This window comes from Arachis stenosperma, chromosome 8 (assembly GCF_014773155.1).
Source record: "Arachis stenosperma cultivar V10309 chromosome 8, arast.V10309.gnm1.PFL2, whole genome shotgun sequence".
NCBI classification, from domain to species: domain Eukaryota; kingdom Viridiplantae; phylum Streptophyta; class Magnoliopsida; order Fabales; family Fabaceae; genus Arachis; species Arachis stenosperma.
In genome coordinates, this window is record NC_080384.1 from 11,500,951 (window position 1) to 11,515,371 (window position 14,421).

The 14,421-nt window shown below is 31.5% G+C and overlaps 1 protein-coding gene across 1 annotated transcript; it reads left to right on the forward strand.

The window, feature by feature from the left end:
* Positions 1-842: 842 nt before the first annotated feature.
* Positions 843-2,065, forward strand: LOC130943353 (uncharacterized). Its single transcript, XM_057871194.1, has one exon. It carries the CDS (start codon positions 884-886, stop codon positions 1,895-1,897), a length of 1,014 nt encoding a protein of 337 aa, XP_057727177.1. The 5' UTR covers positions 843-883; the 3' UTR covers positions 1,898-2,065.
* Positions 2,066-14,421: the final 12,356 nt, after the last annotated feature.

A 14,421-nucleotide genomic window follows, 5' to 3' on the forward strand; every position in this document is an offset into this window, starting at 1 on the left:
TACATGCCTAAAATAAATAAAACAGACAAAAATAATTCTCCATTTTTCAATAGTACTCCCATTTTGTCTGTTTTATTTATTTTAGGTATGTATTTCATATTTATCTCTTAAATATTTATATAATTTATTTTTTAAACTGCTATATTGGTCTCTTCTCTAATATAATACAAAAAATAATTTTTCATAAAAATAATTTGTTTAATTTTAATTAAATAATAAAGTACTAATAAATTATAAATTAAAAAATAAAATACTATAAAAAATACGGTAAGAAAGTTAAATTTTATTATTTTAAATTTCTGTTATTAATTTTAATAATATATTTATTTTAAAAAAATATATGTATGATAAAAAATATGTTTATTTGTTTGGAGTACAAATTTTTATTATATATTTGTATTTCGTAATTTTAATTAAACTTTTAAATACTTTGAATAGATTTATTTTATTATATTATATTTTTATAAATATGTTCCGTCACGTAATTAAATAAAGATATATTTTTTTAATAAAAAAATTAATAACTAAAATTAACCATTAATTAGAGGTTGTGTGGGAAGACAGTAGATGGCGATGACGTTGGTGCTTCTTGTCACGAACGCAACGGTGCTTGGAAGGACCGAATCTAGGTGATGAAGTGATGAACAAAAAATGGAGGAGTGGAATGTGCTTCAATTAACGGGAGTGGAGCTTTGATATTTTAAGAATAATAAATTATAAAATAACTCAACTATGGTTAAGATAAGGACCAATTACAATGTGACACATAATGAAGGGTAATTTACATGTTATTTTAGAGGGGGTTGGATAGCATTTACCTATATATATATATTCTACTATTTCTATTTCTATATCCTCAGTCTTGTCGACCAAAAACTTAACCATGATGATCATGAACAAAGAACAACAAGACATGCAGTTTCTTGGTCTCTTTGGGATCTACAAAGAGTCCTACAAGATCATACTCTCATGGAGGAAGATCTTCACTAAGATCACCTTATCCCTAATCCTCCCTCTCTCCTTCATGTTCTTAATCCAAATACAAGTTTCCAATTCACTCTTCACCAAGATCATCAACCACTCCCAACAAATCATCTCAACCCCACAAGACACACCCCAATTCAAAAGACTCTCCCAGACAGTTTCTTCCGAATGGGTAACTTTCTTGGTCTTCAAGGTCTTTTACTTGGCTTTGTCGATCATATTCTCCCTCCTTACAACCTCAGCAATATCCTACACCATCTCGTTGTTTTATGCTTCAACCTATGATGATGAGGTGGTGAATCTCAGAAAGGCTATAAGCATAGTTCCAAAGATATGTGCTAGGCTTATGACAACTTTCTTGTGCGTATTCATGGCGCTTTTGGTCTACAACTTTGTGGCGGTTCTTGTTTTTATCATATTGGCTTTGACAATAAACGCTTATGCTGGGACAGAAAATTATGCTGTTCTTGGGGTTGCATCAGTATTTTCAATCATATTGGTCTTGACGTATGTGGTTGGTTTATTCTACCTCTCATTGATTTGGCTACTATCCAATAGTGTAACGGTGTTGGAAGACTCATACGGGTTTGAAGCAATGAAGAAGAGCAAGGAATTAATAAAGGGGAAGATGGGGTTGTCCTTACTCTTAGTTTTCACAATAATCGTTTCCTATGGTTTGATACACTTTTTATTCATGATGGTTGTTGTTCAAGGATGGAACATGAACTCGGTGGTGAGAATAGCATATAGTATACTCTGTTTGTTGCTTTTGTCTCATCAAATCTTGCTAGGACAAGTTACCCAGACGGTGCTCTATTTTGTTTGCAAGTGTTACCACAAGCAAAATATTGACAAGTCTGATTTGTCTATTTACTTGGAATATCAGCCATTGAAGAATAAAGATGTATGTTGAGGTGGGACAGTAGTACCATGTTTGATTATGGTTTTATGGTTTTAATGTGTGTAACTAAAATAAAGGGTTGTGCCCGCATGTTTACAACTTTACATGTTTTATTAACAAAAAGATCATGAGTATTTCTACTTTCTAAATTGATTGATATGCTATGTATTTGTGTCACAATATCTCTATTATTCTATAAAAATAAAGCTTCTGAAAGAATTTAACTGTTTCTCGCTCATGGGCTCATGCAAAATCTAAATATTACTCCTAATTAAATTATTCATGTTATTTATTTGTAATGGCTAAAGCCATCAAATTCATATTAATTAATTATCAAGGTGTTAGTCAAATAAAATAAATTATAACTTATAAGTTGAAGATGTTGTAATCGGTGTAGAAGGTTGTGTGTGACAAATTCCATCGAGCGTGATGAATTTTTTGTCGAAAAAAGTTGTCAACAAGAAAAAGGTAATTGATTCGATGAAATTTGTTTGAGTTAAAGTGAAACATAACTGTTAAACAGTGTTAAGTTTGATGGTTCAGAAAATTGAGGACGATTACATAAATTTTGTATTTGACAGAAACAGTTATTTTTTGCGTTCTTTATGAAAGCATGAAACAAAATATGATTGGTTAAATAAGTCTATAAATGTACAAGATTTAAAAAAACAAAGTTTGAAATCTTTTTAAAAAATATTCTCGCAAACTTACATTTTTAATGACTTTTGGAGTCTACCAAAAAAATTTTTTTTTCTATAAAATTCTTTCCATACCCTTCCATTTGGTCGAAAGTCTTTGTTTGTTTTTGTTTGTTTGCTTTCATTTCTCAGTTTTTATTTTCTTGCATTTGTTTTTCTTTTAATTCAACTTTTTAAATTTTAGTTCTTTTTCTTTTCTATTTGTTCCATTTAAAAAAGGATTTTTAGCACATTTAAAAATTGATATTTATTTAGAAAAGAAATAAATTTTGTTCTCAAATTATTAGATATTAAATTAATTTATATTTATTAAAAATTTGCATAATACAGAAAATGACAATAAAATTTTACTGAATTCTTGTTTAATAAATATTTATGTTCTCGTCTCATCTCTGTTACAAATCTATTTATTTCTTTTCGTAGAAGAAACGAATATGCAGAAATATTAAATTTTAATTTTAATTTATTTTTAAATAATATTAAATAATCAATAACTATCTTCAACAACAAAAATAATTATCAATTAAATCAAATCAAAATACTTAAATTTTAATATTAAAATAATTATTTTCACACCTAATAAAATGAATATCTAATATATTAATTATTTATATTATTTAATATTTTTATTGTTTACTTATAATTTTTTATTTAATAAAGGGAAGTTTCGAAGAAGGGCTAAAGCCGTGTGGAAAGTTTCGCCGTTGACCAAATGACGAGAAGATGTCAAGATCAATGAAATGCTCCTTCTTAAAATGCATTCGATCAGTTGAGACTCAGTTATTTCTTTTTTTTTTTTTTATCAACATTTAATAAATATCTTAATTTTTAGGTTAAGAATACCATACGAGAAAAATTATATTGAAATATAAGATATTTATATTTTTAATATATTAAATATATTTAAATTTTAAAAAGCATTATTATTTTTTAACTAATATCATTAGAATACATTTTAGTTAAATAATTACGTTACATATATAAAAAAATCAGCTATTAATCAATTACTGTATAACAGAAATATGTATTTGGTGTGTTAAGTGCAATTTACTTTATCATATTCTTGTAATTTTTTTTTTCAAAAGCTCATTGTTATTATTTTCTTTTTCTCAAATAAAAATGTGATTTATGGACGGAGAAAATTAATGAATGCTTTGTTTGCAGGCAATACTAGACTAAATCAACTGACTAGACACTAAAAAGAAAAGTTTAAAAAAGAGCGAAAAAAAAAAAAAAAAAACTGGGACCAAATGAGTTTTAATTTGTCATTATTGCCTTCCCAATTGTTTGATATGCCGGCATTAATAGATAAACTATTTTTAATTTGTAACTATACTAAAAATTTAGCTAAAATAACATTTAATGACACATATTAAAATTATTAGAAATTAACTACTATATATTTTTAAATTTTTTTTGTAACTGAAATAAATTAAATAAAGAAAAACAAAACAAACAAAACAAGGAACTGCTTAAATAGATAGACAATCCCATTTAAGACTATTCTTAAACTCCTCCCAAGGTGAAAGAAGCTCCACATGCGAAAGTTGTAACTTCATCGCCATCTTTGCCATAGTATCTGTCACCGTATTTGTATCTCTCATAATCAAACGAAAGTCAACACGCCAATTCCAATGCATGATATCTCTTATTTTGAGCACTAATGGATCAATAAACCCAAAACCATCTTGAGTAACAAGATTAAATGCTTCCATACAATCCGTCTCACAAATAACATCTCGTTAACCCACATCCCAAGCTAAGAGATATCCTCTCCAAATAACAAACAATTCTCCTTAAAGAATATTATTACTCTCAATCATTCCCAAACACCCCCTTTGCCAACTCCCATTACAATTTCTAATAACACAAGCAAAACCAACATTATCACCCGAACCAAAATAACTAGCATCACAATTAATCTTAAAAGTACCAATGGATGTGGGATTCCAAAAACCATTTAGAGTAGAGGGAAGGGACATACGTTGTAATTCAAAAATATTCCTAAACTCTTTTTCTGAAGTTAATGCCAGACAAATCACTTTTTCCAGAGGCCAAGTTTCATGGGGATTAAAGATGTCATTATTCCTTACTCGCCATATCCACCTAAGTCCTGAAAAGAACTTGAACGGATGCTCTCTGCTATGATACAAGAACCAGTTCTTCAAATTCAGAGGATGACAAGAAATATCCAACCTATGCCAGACAAGCTGAGCTTTTGAACAATCCCGAATACAATGTAAAATCGATTCCTGGCTAGAAAGGCATCTTGAACACCTATCCGATGACAACATCCCTCTTCTAAAGTGAAAACTTGCAGTAGAAAGAGCCTCCTTAAGACACAACCAAGCCAAAAACTTATGCTTTTCCGGAACAAGCTGACGCCAAAGCCAAAGCCAATTCTCCCACTCCTCCCAACCAAACAACTGCTTACACAACCACAAGTAACCATTGTGTGAGTTATAGACTTTGGTAGCAGACTCACTCTAATACCAACCCACTTTCGGACCTGCTTGTTCATCTGGATTGTAAGAGAGAATATTACCTTTCAAATTTTGAGATAAAGGATAATAAAGAGTATCCAAATGCCACCTACCAACCGACCAAATATCATGTATCCGGAGATTCAAATAAAAAATGTGAACATAATCGATCTCATTAGATAACCGTCCTTCTCTCTTCCAGCTAGAAAATAAAAAATTCTTGTTCAAATCTCCAATACACCAAGCAAACCCATCTTTCAACACTTCCCAAGCCTTGCAAAGACACCTCCAAATGGGAGAGTCCTTGTTCTTAGGATAACTAAAACAGACATCTAGAGATGATCGGTATTTGACATCCAACAATTGGACCCATAGCTTGTTTGCCTGTTGGAAAAAAGTCCAAACTAACTTCCCAAGAAGAACAATATTTACACAATAAGGATCTCTAATCCCCAAACCTCCATATTTTTTTTTGGAGTAACCAGTACCTTCCAACTAACAAGATTCAATCCTCTTTCATTAACTTGTCCTTTCCAAAAAAAAATCCTCATCATAGACTCCAATTTACTAATGATTCCTTTGGGAAAAATAGAGACCTGCATCTGGTACGTGGGAATAGCGACGGCAACAGAATTAACCAAGCAGAGTCTACCAGTCCGATTGAGTAAACTCCCTTTCCAGCTTGCTAGCCTACTCCGAATCTTATCCAGGACACCATTGAAAGCTGAACGAGTCACTCTAGAATGGCTAAGGGTAATTCCAAGATACTTGCCCAAGTCCTGGACAAATCTGATAGAGGATACCCCAGTGAAAACCTCTTTCCTTGTTGCAGAGACATTCTTGGAGCAAAGCGCTTTAGACTTCTCCACATTAATCTTCATCCCAGATGCTTTGCAAAAAGTCTCTAAAACTAACATCACATTTTGCACTTGTCTCTTTGTAGCTTTACAAAATAGAAGTAAGTCATCCGCAAACATTAAATGGAATATTCTTGGTCCCCCTCTAGAAATAGCAACCGGCTCCCAGAAGCCCAAATCAACCTAATGACTAATAAAGCATGCCAATCGCTCCATACACAACACAAAAAGATAGGGTGACATAGGGTCTCCTTGTCTAAGACCTCGGCTAGGAGTAAAGCCATTCAGACGACTCCCATTCCAAAGAATAGATAAAGAAAAAGCAGTGACACAATTCATAATCAAATTAAGTGTAGGAATAGGAAAACCAAAGCTCTTAAGGGTATGAGTTAAAAAATTCCAGTCAACTCTGTCATAAGCTTTCTCCAGATCAATCTTAAAGGCCAGTGTGCCTTTCTTTGATGTAGTCTTCTTCATAAAATGGAGGACTTCTTGAACAATAATGATGTTTTCAGGAGTTTCTCGTCCCGGAATAAATCCTCCTTGAAGCGGGCCAACAATCTCCGCAAGATGAGGACGAAGCCTATTAACAAGGACATTCGTGATGATCTTGTAAACAACATTGCAGAGACTAATTGGCCTGAAATCTTTCATAGATACCGGTGATTCAACCTTTGGAATGAGAACCAGTAAAGTCTCCAACATTCTCAGATCAAGAGTAACACCGAAGAATGCCTGCTTAACCATCTTCTAAACATCAAGACCAATGATCTCCCAATATTCTATGAAGAAGAAAGCTTAAAACCCATTAGGACCCGGAGCTTTAAAAGAGTTCATGTGAAAAACAGCTGTTCTGACCTCCTCCATAGTAACTGGTGCCGTAAGATTATTACAAGCTTCCTCATTCAGAGAAGGAAGAGGCACATCACCAAGACAACCCAAATCAACATCATCCAAATGACAGAATAAGCTTTTATAGAAAGACTATGCTTCTTGACTCAGAACCTCTGGATCAGTTTTCCACACTCTATCCTTGAGAAAAAGGCCATGAATCTTATTATACTTCCTTCACGCAAGAGTTTGAATATGAAATAATCTTGTATTCCTATTCCCGAACCTTACCCACTACTCTCTGGACTTTTGGAACCGTAGGAGCTCTTCTTGCACTAAAGTATTATTATAATCATCAAGCAACTGTTGCTCTTTCTGACGCAAATAAATACTATCCCCCACTTCCAAACGCTTTTGTAAATAATTAATCTGCCGCTCTAATTCACATTTCTTAACAAAAATGTTACCAGATACTTTCGAGTTAAACTCTAGTGAATTCTTCTGTACTTCCAAAAGCTTGCCATGAATCCCTCTATTACCAGAACACCATGACTGGTCACTAATTCTTGTTGTTTTTTTTTGGTATTAATCTAATCACTGAGAATACTAGAAACTATAATAACTATATATATTTATTTAAATCGCTGGTACAGAGTCAAAGGGGGATTCGATTCTGCACTAAAACTATTATATTAACACGAAACAATTCAATAAATTCTATTAGAACATCAAACAAGTTTTGATCAGATTTCTAGTAGAGTCGGAAAACATTACAGATAAATTCGTTTTTCCTCTCATTTTTTTAATTAAAAGGTCAAAATTCAATTCTCTTGTCGATCAGGCGACACCCGGATTTGAACTGGGGAAAAAGGATTTGCAGTCCCCTGCCTTACCGCTCGGCCATGTTCACAATATCCCTATACCCAAGATGAGTAGCCCAAGCAGCAACAAATCGGAAAGGTCGATTTCCTTTAGGCTGAGGACGACCTTTACAATGCACCAGAATAGGGCAATGATAAGACTGAAGCCTATTTAAAACTTCTGCATAAGCCTCTGGAAAGATAGATAACCAACTACTATTTATACAGACTCGATTAAGCTTTTTTGCCACGTCAACATAATTTTTCACCTTCTTGTACCAAGAAAACCGCCTCCCAATAGTCTTCAGATAAAACAAACCACTATCCCCTAATGAAGTAGCAAACATGTCTGCTCTTTGATGAGAAAATTGACAGCCCTTAGATTCATGAGAAAATTTGACTTCATCATCCATGCATGCCTCATTAACATGACCATCAGGCACTGAGGAGCCAATAATTCCGTAACCACATTTTTTCCTTTAACAACTCCTAATTTCTCACCCAAATTACGAGGATTCTCACCCAAATCATGAGCTTCTGATTCAGCCTATTTTTGAATCTCATGATTGTTGTGTGGCACTAGTGTCGGGACTTCATTATTTTTTCCATTACCAGAAGAATTTCCGTTTCCTTCCAAGGTCTCATTCTCTATGCACAACGATTTACCATGTCCATACCGTGCACAAGTAGCACAAATCAACTGTAAACTCTCGTACTCCACTTTATAAGTCACACCCTCCACTATAATATGTTTGATTACAGAAAACTCAAGATTAATTTGAACACAAGCTCCGGCATATTTTCCTCTTTCTGCAAGCTTAGTGGCCAAATCTACTTTCACCGGAATCCCTATTACAGAAGCAATTCGCAGCATTGCTTGTTCCTAGTAGCACCAAATCGGAAGTCTCGAGACTCGAATCCATACCAGTGTTGATCCAAAGGATTTTTCGCATGGCCTAAAATCCACATCCCATGGCTTTACTGCAATATAGTGACCGTCTATCAATCACGGGCCACCAAGAATGACTTTCTCACGATCCGCAGCAATAACAAATTTAACCAAAAAATATCCAAACCCCACATCCAGCAAATCAAACCCTCCTTTGATGCGCCATACTATCCGAAGCTTATGCATGAGAGCCGTGTAGCCATAATGCTTATCCAGCACCTTGATCACGATGGCTTCCTTATAAGGTTCAGCTAGACAGGTTTTTGCCTCCTTGGTAAAACTGATACTTGGTGGACGAAAATCACCCTACTTATCTGTCACCGTCGCGATACCATCCCCAGATAAAGACCCTACTAATGCAAAGGCCTTAGACTTTTCTGCACCAATGACTTTATCTCTAAAAGAGACATTCCCTTATCTCTTCCGATGGCATGACCATCTTCCTGACTGTGTTTCACCCTCAACCGCTCGCCCCGCTCTTTCCTTCTCTCATTCTCCTTAATAAAGGTTAAAAACTTTTAATATATATTTTTAAAATTATTATCATTAGAAGTTTTTAACTTTTTCATTTTAATAAATAAGTAAGAATCATATTGAAAACAAAGCTTTGTATCTTTTTATAGAAACTTAAAATTAATAATTTTAACGCTAAATCCAAAATATTATTATTAGTAAAGTTTTAAAATATTTTACTTTAAAAAATATATAACAAATTAAAAATTTAAACTCTGTATTTCTTTTATAAATTTTCAATTAATAATTTTATTATATATATTAAAAACATATCTTAACTAAACTCTTTTAATGATTCTCTAACGCTAATATAAATATAGACTTAACTAATGCATACATTAAAAATATATATTAAATTACTAATTAAAAAGATTTTTATAAAAAGTATATAAAATTTAATTAATACCAAAAAATCAATACTATAATAATCAATTTCAGTCAATATTATAACTGATTGTCAAATAAATCTAATATAAAATCTACTAAAAATGTTTCAGTTAATATTAATAATTTATTTTTTAATAAACAAGAACAAAATGGGTTTATTATAACAATAATAATAAATTCAATTATCCACACTATAATTATTAAATCCGATTTGATCTGATCAATTTACACAATCTAAACCGAATCATATTTAAATTTTTTATAAAAAGACAAATATATCCCTAATTTTTATTTAAAAAAAAAACAAAAAAAATCACGATCCAGTAGGTTATGTAAATTGGTTGGTTTGATCGGATCTTATAACAATTGGGTTTATTGTTATTGTTATAAAAAAAATCGATTTTATTCTAGTTTGTTAAGAAATTTAAAAATAATCAGTTCATTTTTTTTTGTGACTGAAATAAATTAAACAAAGAAAAACAAAACAAACAAAACAAGGAACTGCTTAAATAGAGGGGCAGTCCCGTTTAAGACTACTCTTAAACTCCTCCCAAGGTGAAAGAAACTCCACATGCGAAAGTTGTAACTTCATCGCCATCTTTGCCATAGTATCTGCCACCGTGTTTGCATCTCTCATAATCAAACAAAAGTCAACACGCCAATTCCAATGCATAATATCTCTTATTTTGAGTACCAATGGATCAATAAACCCAAAACCATAATATCTCATATTAATATATAAAGTTATATTAAATTTTTTAATTTTAATAAGAATAAATTAATAACTTGCAGAAATATTTTTATAAAAAAGAAAAATATAAATATATTATACCCACTTTATTATAGACTTAATCACTCAACATACTTTTTTAGTACTCTTTTTAAGTATTTTCAATAATCTTATTATTATTATTATTATTATTATTATTATTATTATTATTATTATTATTATTATTATTATTTGTTCTGTTAAAAAAAAGTCTAACAATTTATACATAATAATCTTATTATTAAGAATATTAAAAAAATATTAAAATATGTTATTTTATATATTATATTTAATTTAATAAATAAATATTAATTTTAAAGAAGTCTCATTATTAAATATTTTGTTAGCTTATTTTTTTAATTTATGGAATAAAATATTTTTTTAATTTTTAAATTATTATTGATTATATAGAATATTTTATTTAAAATTTGAATACATACATAAATATTTTATATTTAAATTTAATTTTTTTAATTGTTCGCATTAAATAAAATAATTTTTAAATTATTAATTATGTAGAAGAGTATTGTACTTGAAATTTGAATAGATATATTTTTTAATAAATTTGTTTATATTTTACCACAAAAAATATTTTATTCCATCTAAAACAATTTAAAAAATACTTAAAAAGTTTATTTAAAAAGTTTAAATTATCAAAAATAAATGAGCTTGGAATTGCTTGAGAGAGTTTTCACATACAAATCTAATCAATGGGCCTCGATTTGATAAAGCCACTCAATCAAAATCATTGGCTTCGATTTATAGTATGCCTGTCTTCACGTCACGTGTGCAGATCGAATCGAATGGATTCAATATATATATATATATATATATATATATATATATATATATATATATATATCAAATCCATTTGTACCGATTTAGTAAGGATTTTAAATTGATTTATACGTAATATTTAAATGCATGCAATTTGAATTCAATTATTTTTATCATTGGCTTCGATTTATCATATGCCTGTCTTCACGTGTACAGATTGAATTGAATGGATTATATATATATATATATAAATTCATTTGTACCGATTTAGTAAGAATTTTAAATTGATTTATACGTGATATTCAAATGCATGCAATTTAAATTCAATTATTTTTATTTAATATGTGTTTGACTAAAAGGAATTTATTAAATTCAATTTATATAAAAATGAAAATTAGAACGTACAGTAGCCTTTTGCATTTTAGAAAATTTGCCTAATATTAGAATGCTTTTGGTTTAATACAGTAAATTATTCTCCTTTTTATGATGCCTAAATTTTTTATATAAATTTTAGAAATAAAAAGATAAATTCTATTTTTTTTAATTTCTATTTTTAGACAATTTAAACAAAAGAAATCATAAGTACCAAAAAGTTTTGTTTTACTAAATTATTATGAATGAGTTAATAATCTCTGTTTTTGATACACTTTGATGGATATGTAGAGACTCCAGACCAATGCAAGCAATGGTAGTACAACCAGTAGTTATACTAACTTTTTTGCCGCATATGCTAAGCACTCAACTAAACCGCGCATGGCTGACATTTATCAAAGAAGAAACTCCTTTTCCTCATTTTCTTTTTAGCAGGTCATGCTAATGATTCAGCAACTCAATCCGCCAAACACTGCCTTACCAAATGCGGCCACGTCAGCATTCCCTTCCCGTTTGGCACCACAACGGATTGCTCCCTCGACACCAATTTTCTCATAAATTGCACCAACAATCTCCCATACTTGCCCTTACCAACAAACAACAGAGCCCTAACTCTCCTAAGCATATCCCTGGACGATGCCGAACTCCGCGTTCCGTCGCCGGTAGCAAGCGATTGCTATAGCATCGACCAGGGAAAACTCAGCCACACTGAAACCGATTACTTTTTTATATCGGGAAGCTTTAGCATCTCATGAAACAGAAACACGTTCACCACAATCGGTTGTAACACACTTGGATTAGTTGTGGGGTATAACAATTTTTCAGCGGAAGAACTGAGACCTTATCCCACAACATGCTTCTCCTTCTGCAACAAATTCCAATATGCGAGTAATGGGTCCTGCACCGGCAGTGGTTGTTGCCGTATTAGTATTCCCCGCCCCGCACATGGGTGGTTAACGGTGATCGGTTATTCTTTTGAGAACAATGACTGTTACATTAGCTCTTTCACTTTAGGTCATTACAATAATAATAAATAAATCTCACAATCCATAAATTCAATCTAATAAAATATATAAATTCAATTACAATTTTAATTTTTATTATTTTATTTTATTTTATTTTTATTTATTTTTATTTTATTTTTATTTATTTTTATCTTTCATAAGTTAATATTTTATATATATTTAGTTTTATTTTTATAATTTATAATTCAATTAATTAATAATCATTTAATCAATAAAAAAATATAAAATACATTTTTTATTTTTTTATTTTTTAAAAAATATATTTTGTATTTTTTGATTAATTGTTGATTGAATGAGAGAATGGATTAATATTAACAACAGTGAAGTGAGTGACTTCAACCCATGCTGTTATGCGTTCTTAGTGGAAGAAGGTGGAGAGTACTGAGTTTCGGTGGTTCTGGATTCGAGTGTAGGGAACCAAACGTGTATTGAAGCTATGAAGAATCCTTCCAGCTTTGCGTGTAAGGCAGAGAGCAGCACGTCTCACGATTCTGATAAACGTTCTGGTTATCTTTGCAAATGCCCCTCTGGATTTCAGGTAGGGGTGTAATCGGTTCGGTTTGGTTCGGTTTTGGATCGAAAACAAATCGAACCGACTTGATCGGTTGAATGCTGATATCAACCATTCGATTGGTAACTCTTTGGACAACCGAACCGAACCGAACCGATCCAATAGCGGTTTGGTTCGGTCGGTTTTTTCGGTTTTTTTATACCTAATAAATAGAATTTAAAATATCATAAAATAAAATTTAAAATCTTCAATAAACCAGAATAACAGGAGTATATCACATCCAAATCCAGTACAAATTTAACTTAATTAAATATAAAACAAAGGCAATTAAAAATGTCCAGCAAAACAACAAAAATAAACACACTTTAAACCACAACAGTCACTTTAAAACAAATAAAAACCAAACAGCCAATCAACCAGCATGCTTAATCTGAATCCACACCAGACTCATCCTCATCTTCTCCGATTGGTACAATTTCTACAAAAATAAAACAAGAAAATCGCATGCTTAATCTGAATCCACACCAGACTCATCCTCATCTTCTCCGATTGGTACAATTTCTACAAAAATAAAACAAGAAAATCAATATAGATTATAAATATAATATAGATTATAGATTATAAACATAAACCATGAAAGGAACTACAAAAACTGGACTAGACACACACAAATCACCAGGTATTAAGAGTAGCTGGTTAGGAAACCAAGCTTCCAAAAACTGGACTAGACACTAGACATCAAACATGGCAAGAAGAAATAAATATCAAATTGCACACTGCAAGTTAAAGATATTCTGGTATGTAGTATTAGTTCTAATTAAGCAATCTAAACAGCAAAACTTGATCATACCAATTGCCAACACCATCTATAGAATGAATCAAAATTTTGTACAACTTTTGGCTTTACACCAGAAAACGTGCTTCAACGATAATCAACAATACAAAAACTTATGCTGACACTAGCTAGTGCAAAATAATCCAATGATTTTTGTTTCTTTTCTTGCCTAATGTTCCAAAATACTACTTCTTGGCTCTATTATCAATGCATAATCCAATTTTCTTTAACAAGCATACATAGTTTAACCTTTAGAACAAGTTCAGATTCATAGGAATTGGTATAAATAAAATTATCAGCAGCAGCAACAATAAATAGCTAAATTAGAAGCAACAACAACTTATAGCAGCTACAACAAACAGAATTTGTAAAAACAATTGTTCAGGTTAAATCAAGCACAATATCACTAAACAGAATCTCTAAAAATAATTGTTCAGAATTTCTAACCTCCGAAGAAGACATTGTGGAGTTGCTTTCTGCAGGAGATGGCTTGGTGACAGGAGTGCTGCTCGGCGCTCGAGTTGGACTGCGACGGCCACTGGAGTCTTTTTTGGCGACTGGACTGCTGCTCGGTGACAGGACTGCTTCTCGGTGAATGGATTGCTCCTCGGCGACGGCGACCCAGCGAGGCAGTGACGGCGACCCAGCGACGGCGACCCTGCGACGGCG

Bases quoted from the DNA above. Each gene is read 5' to 3' on its own strand.
- LOC130943353 (XM_057871194.1), top strand. From the start codon at position 884: ATGATGATCATGAACAAAGAACAACAAGACATGCAGTTTCTTGGTCTC.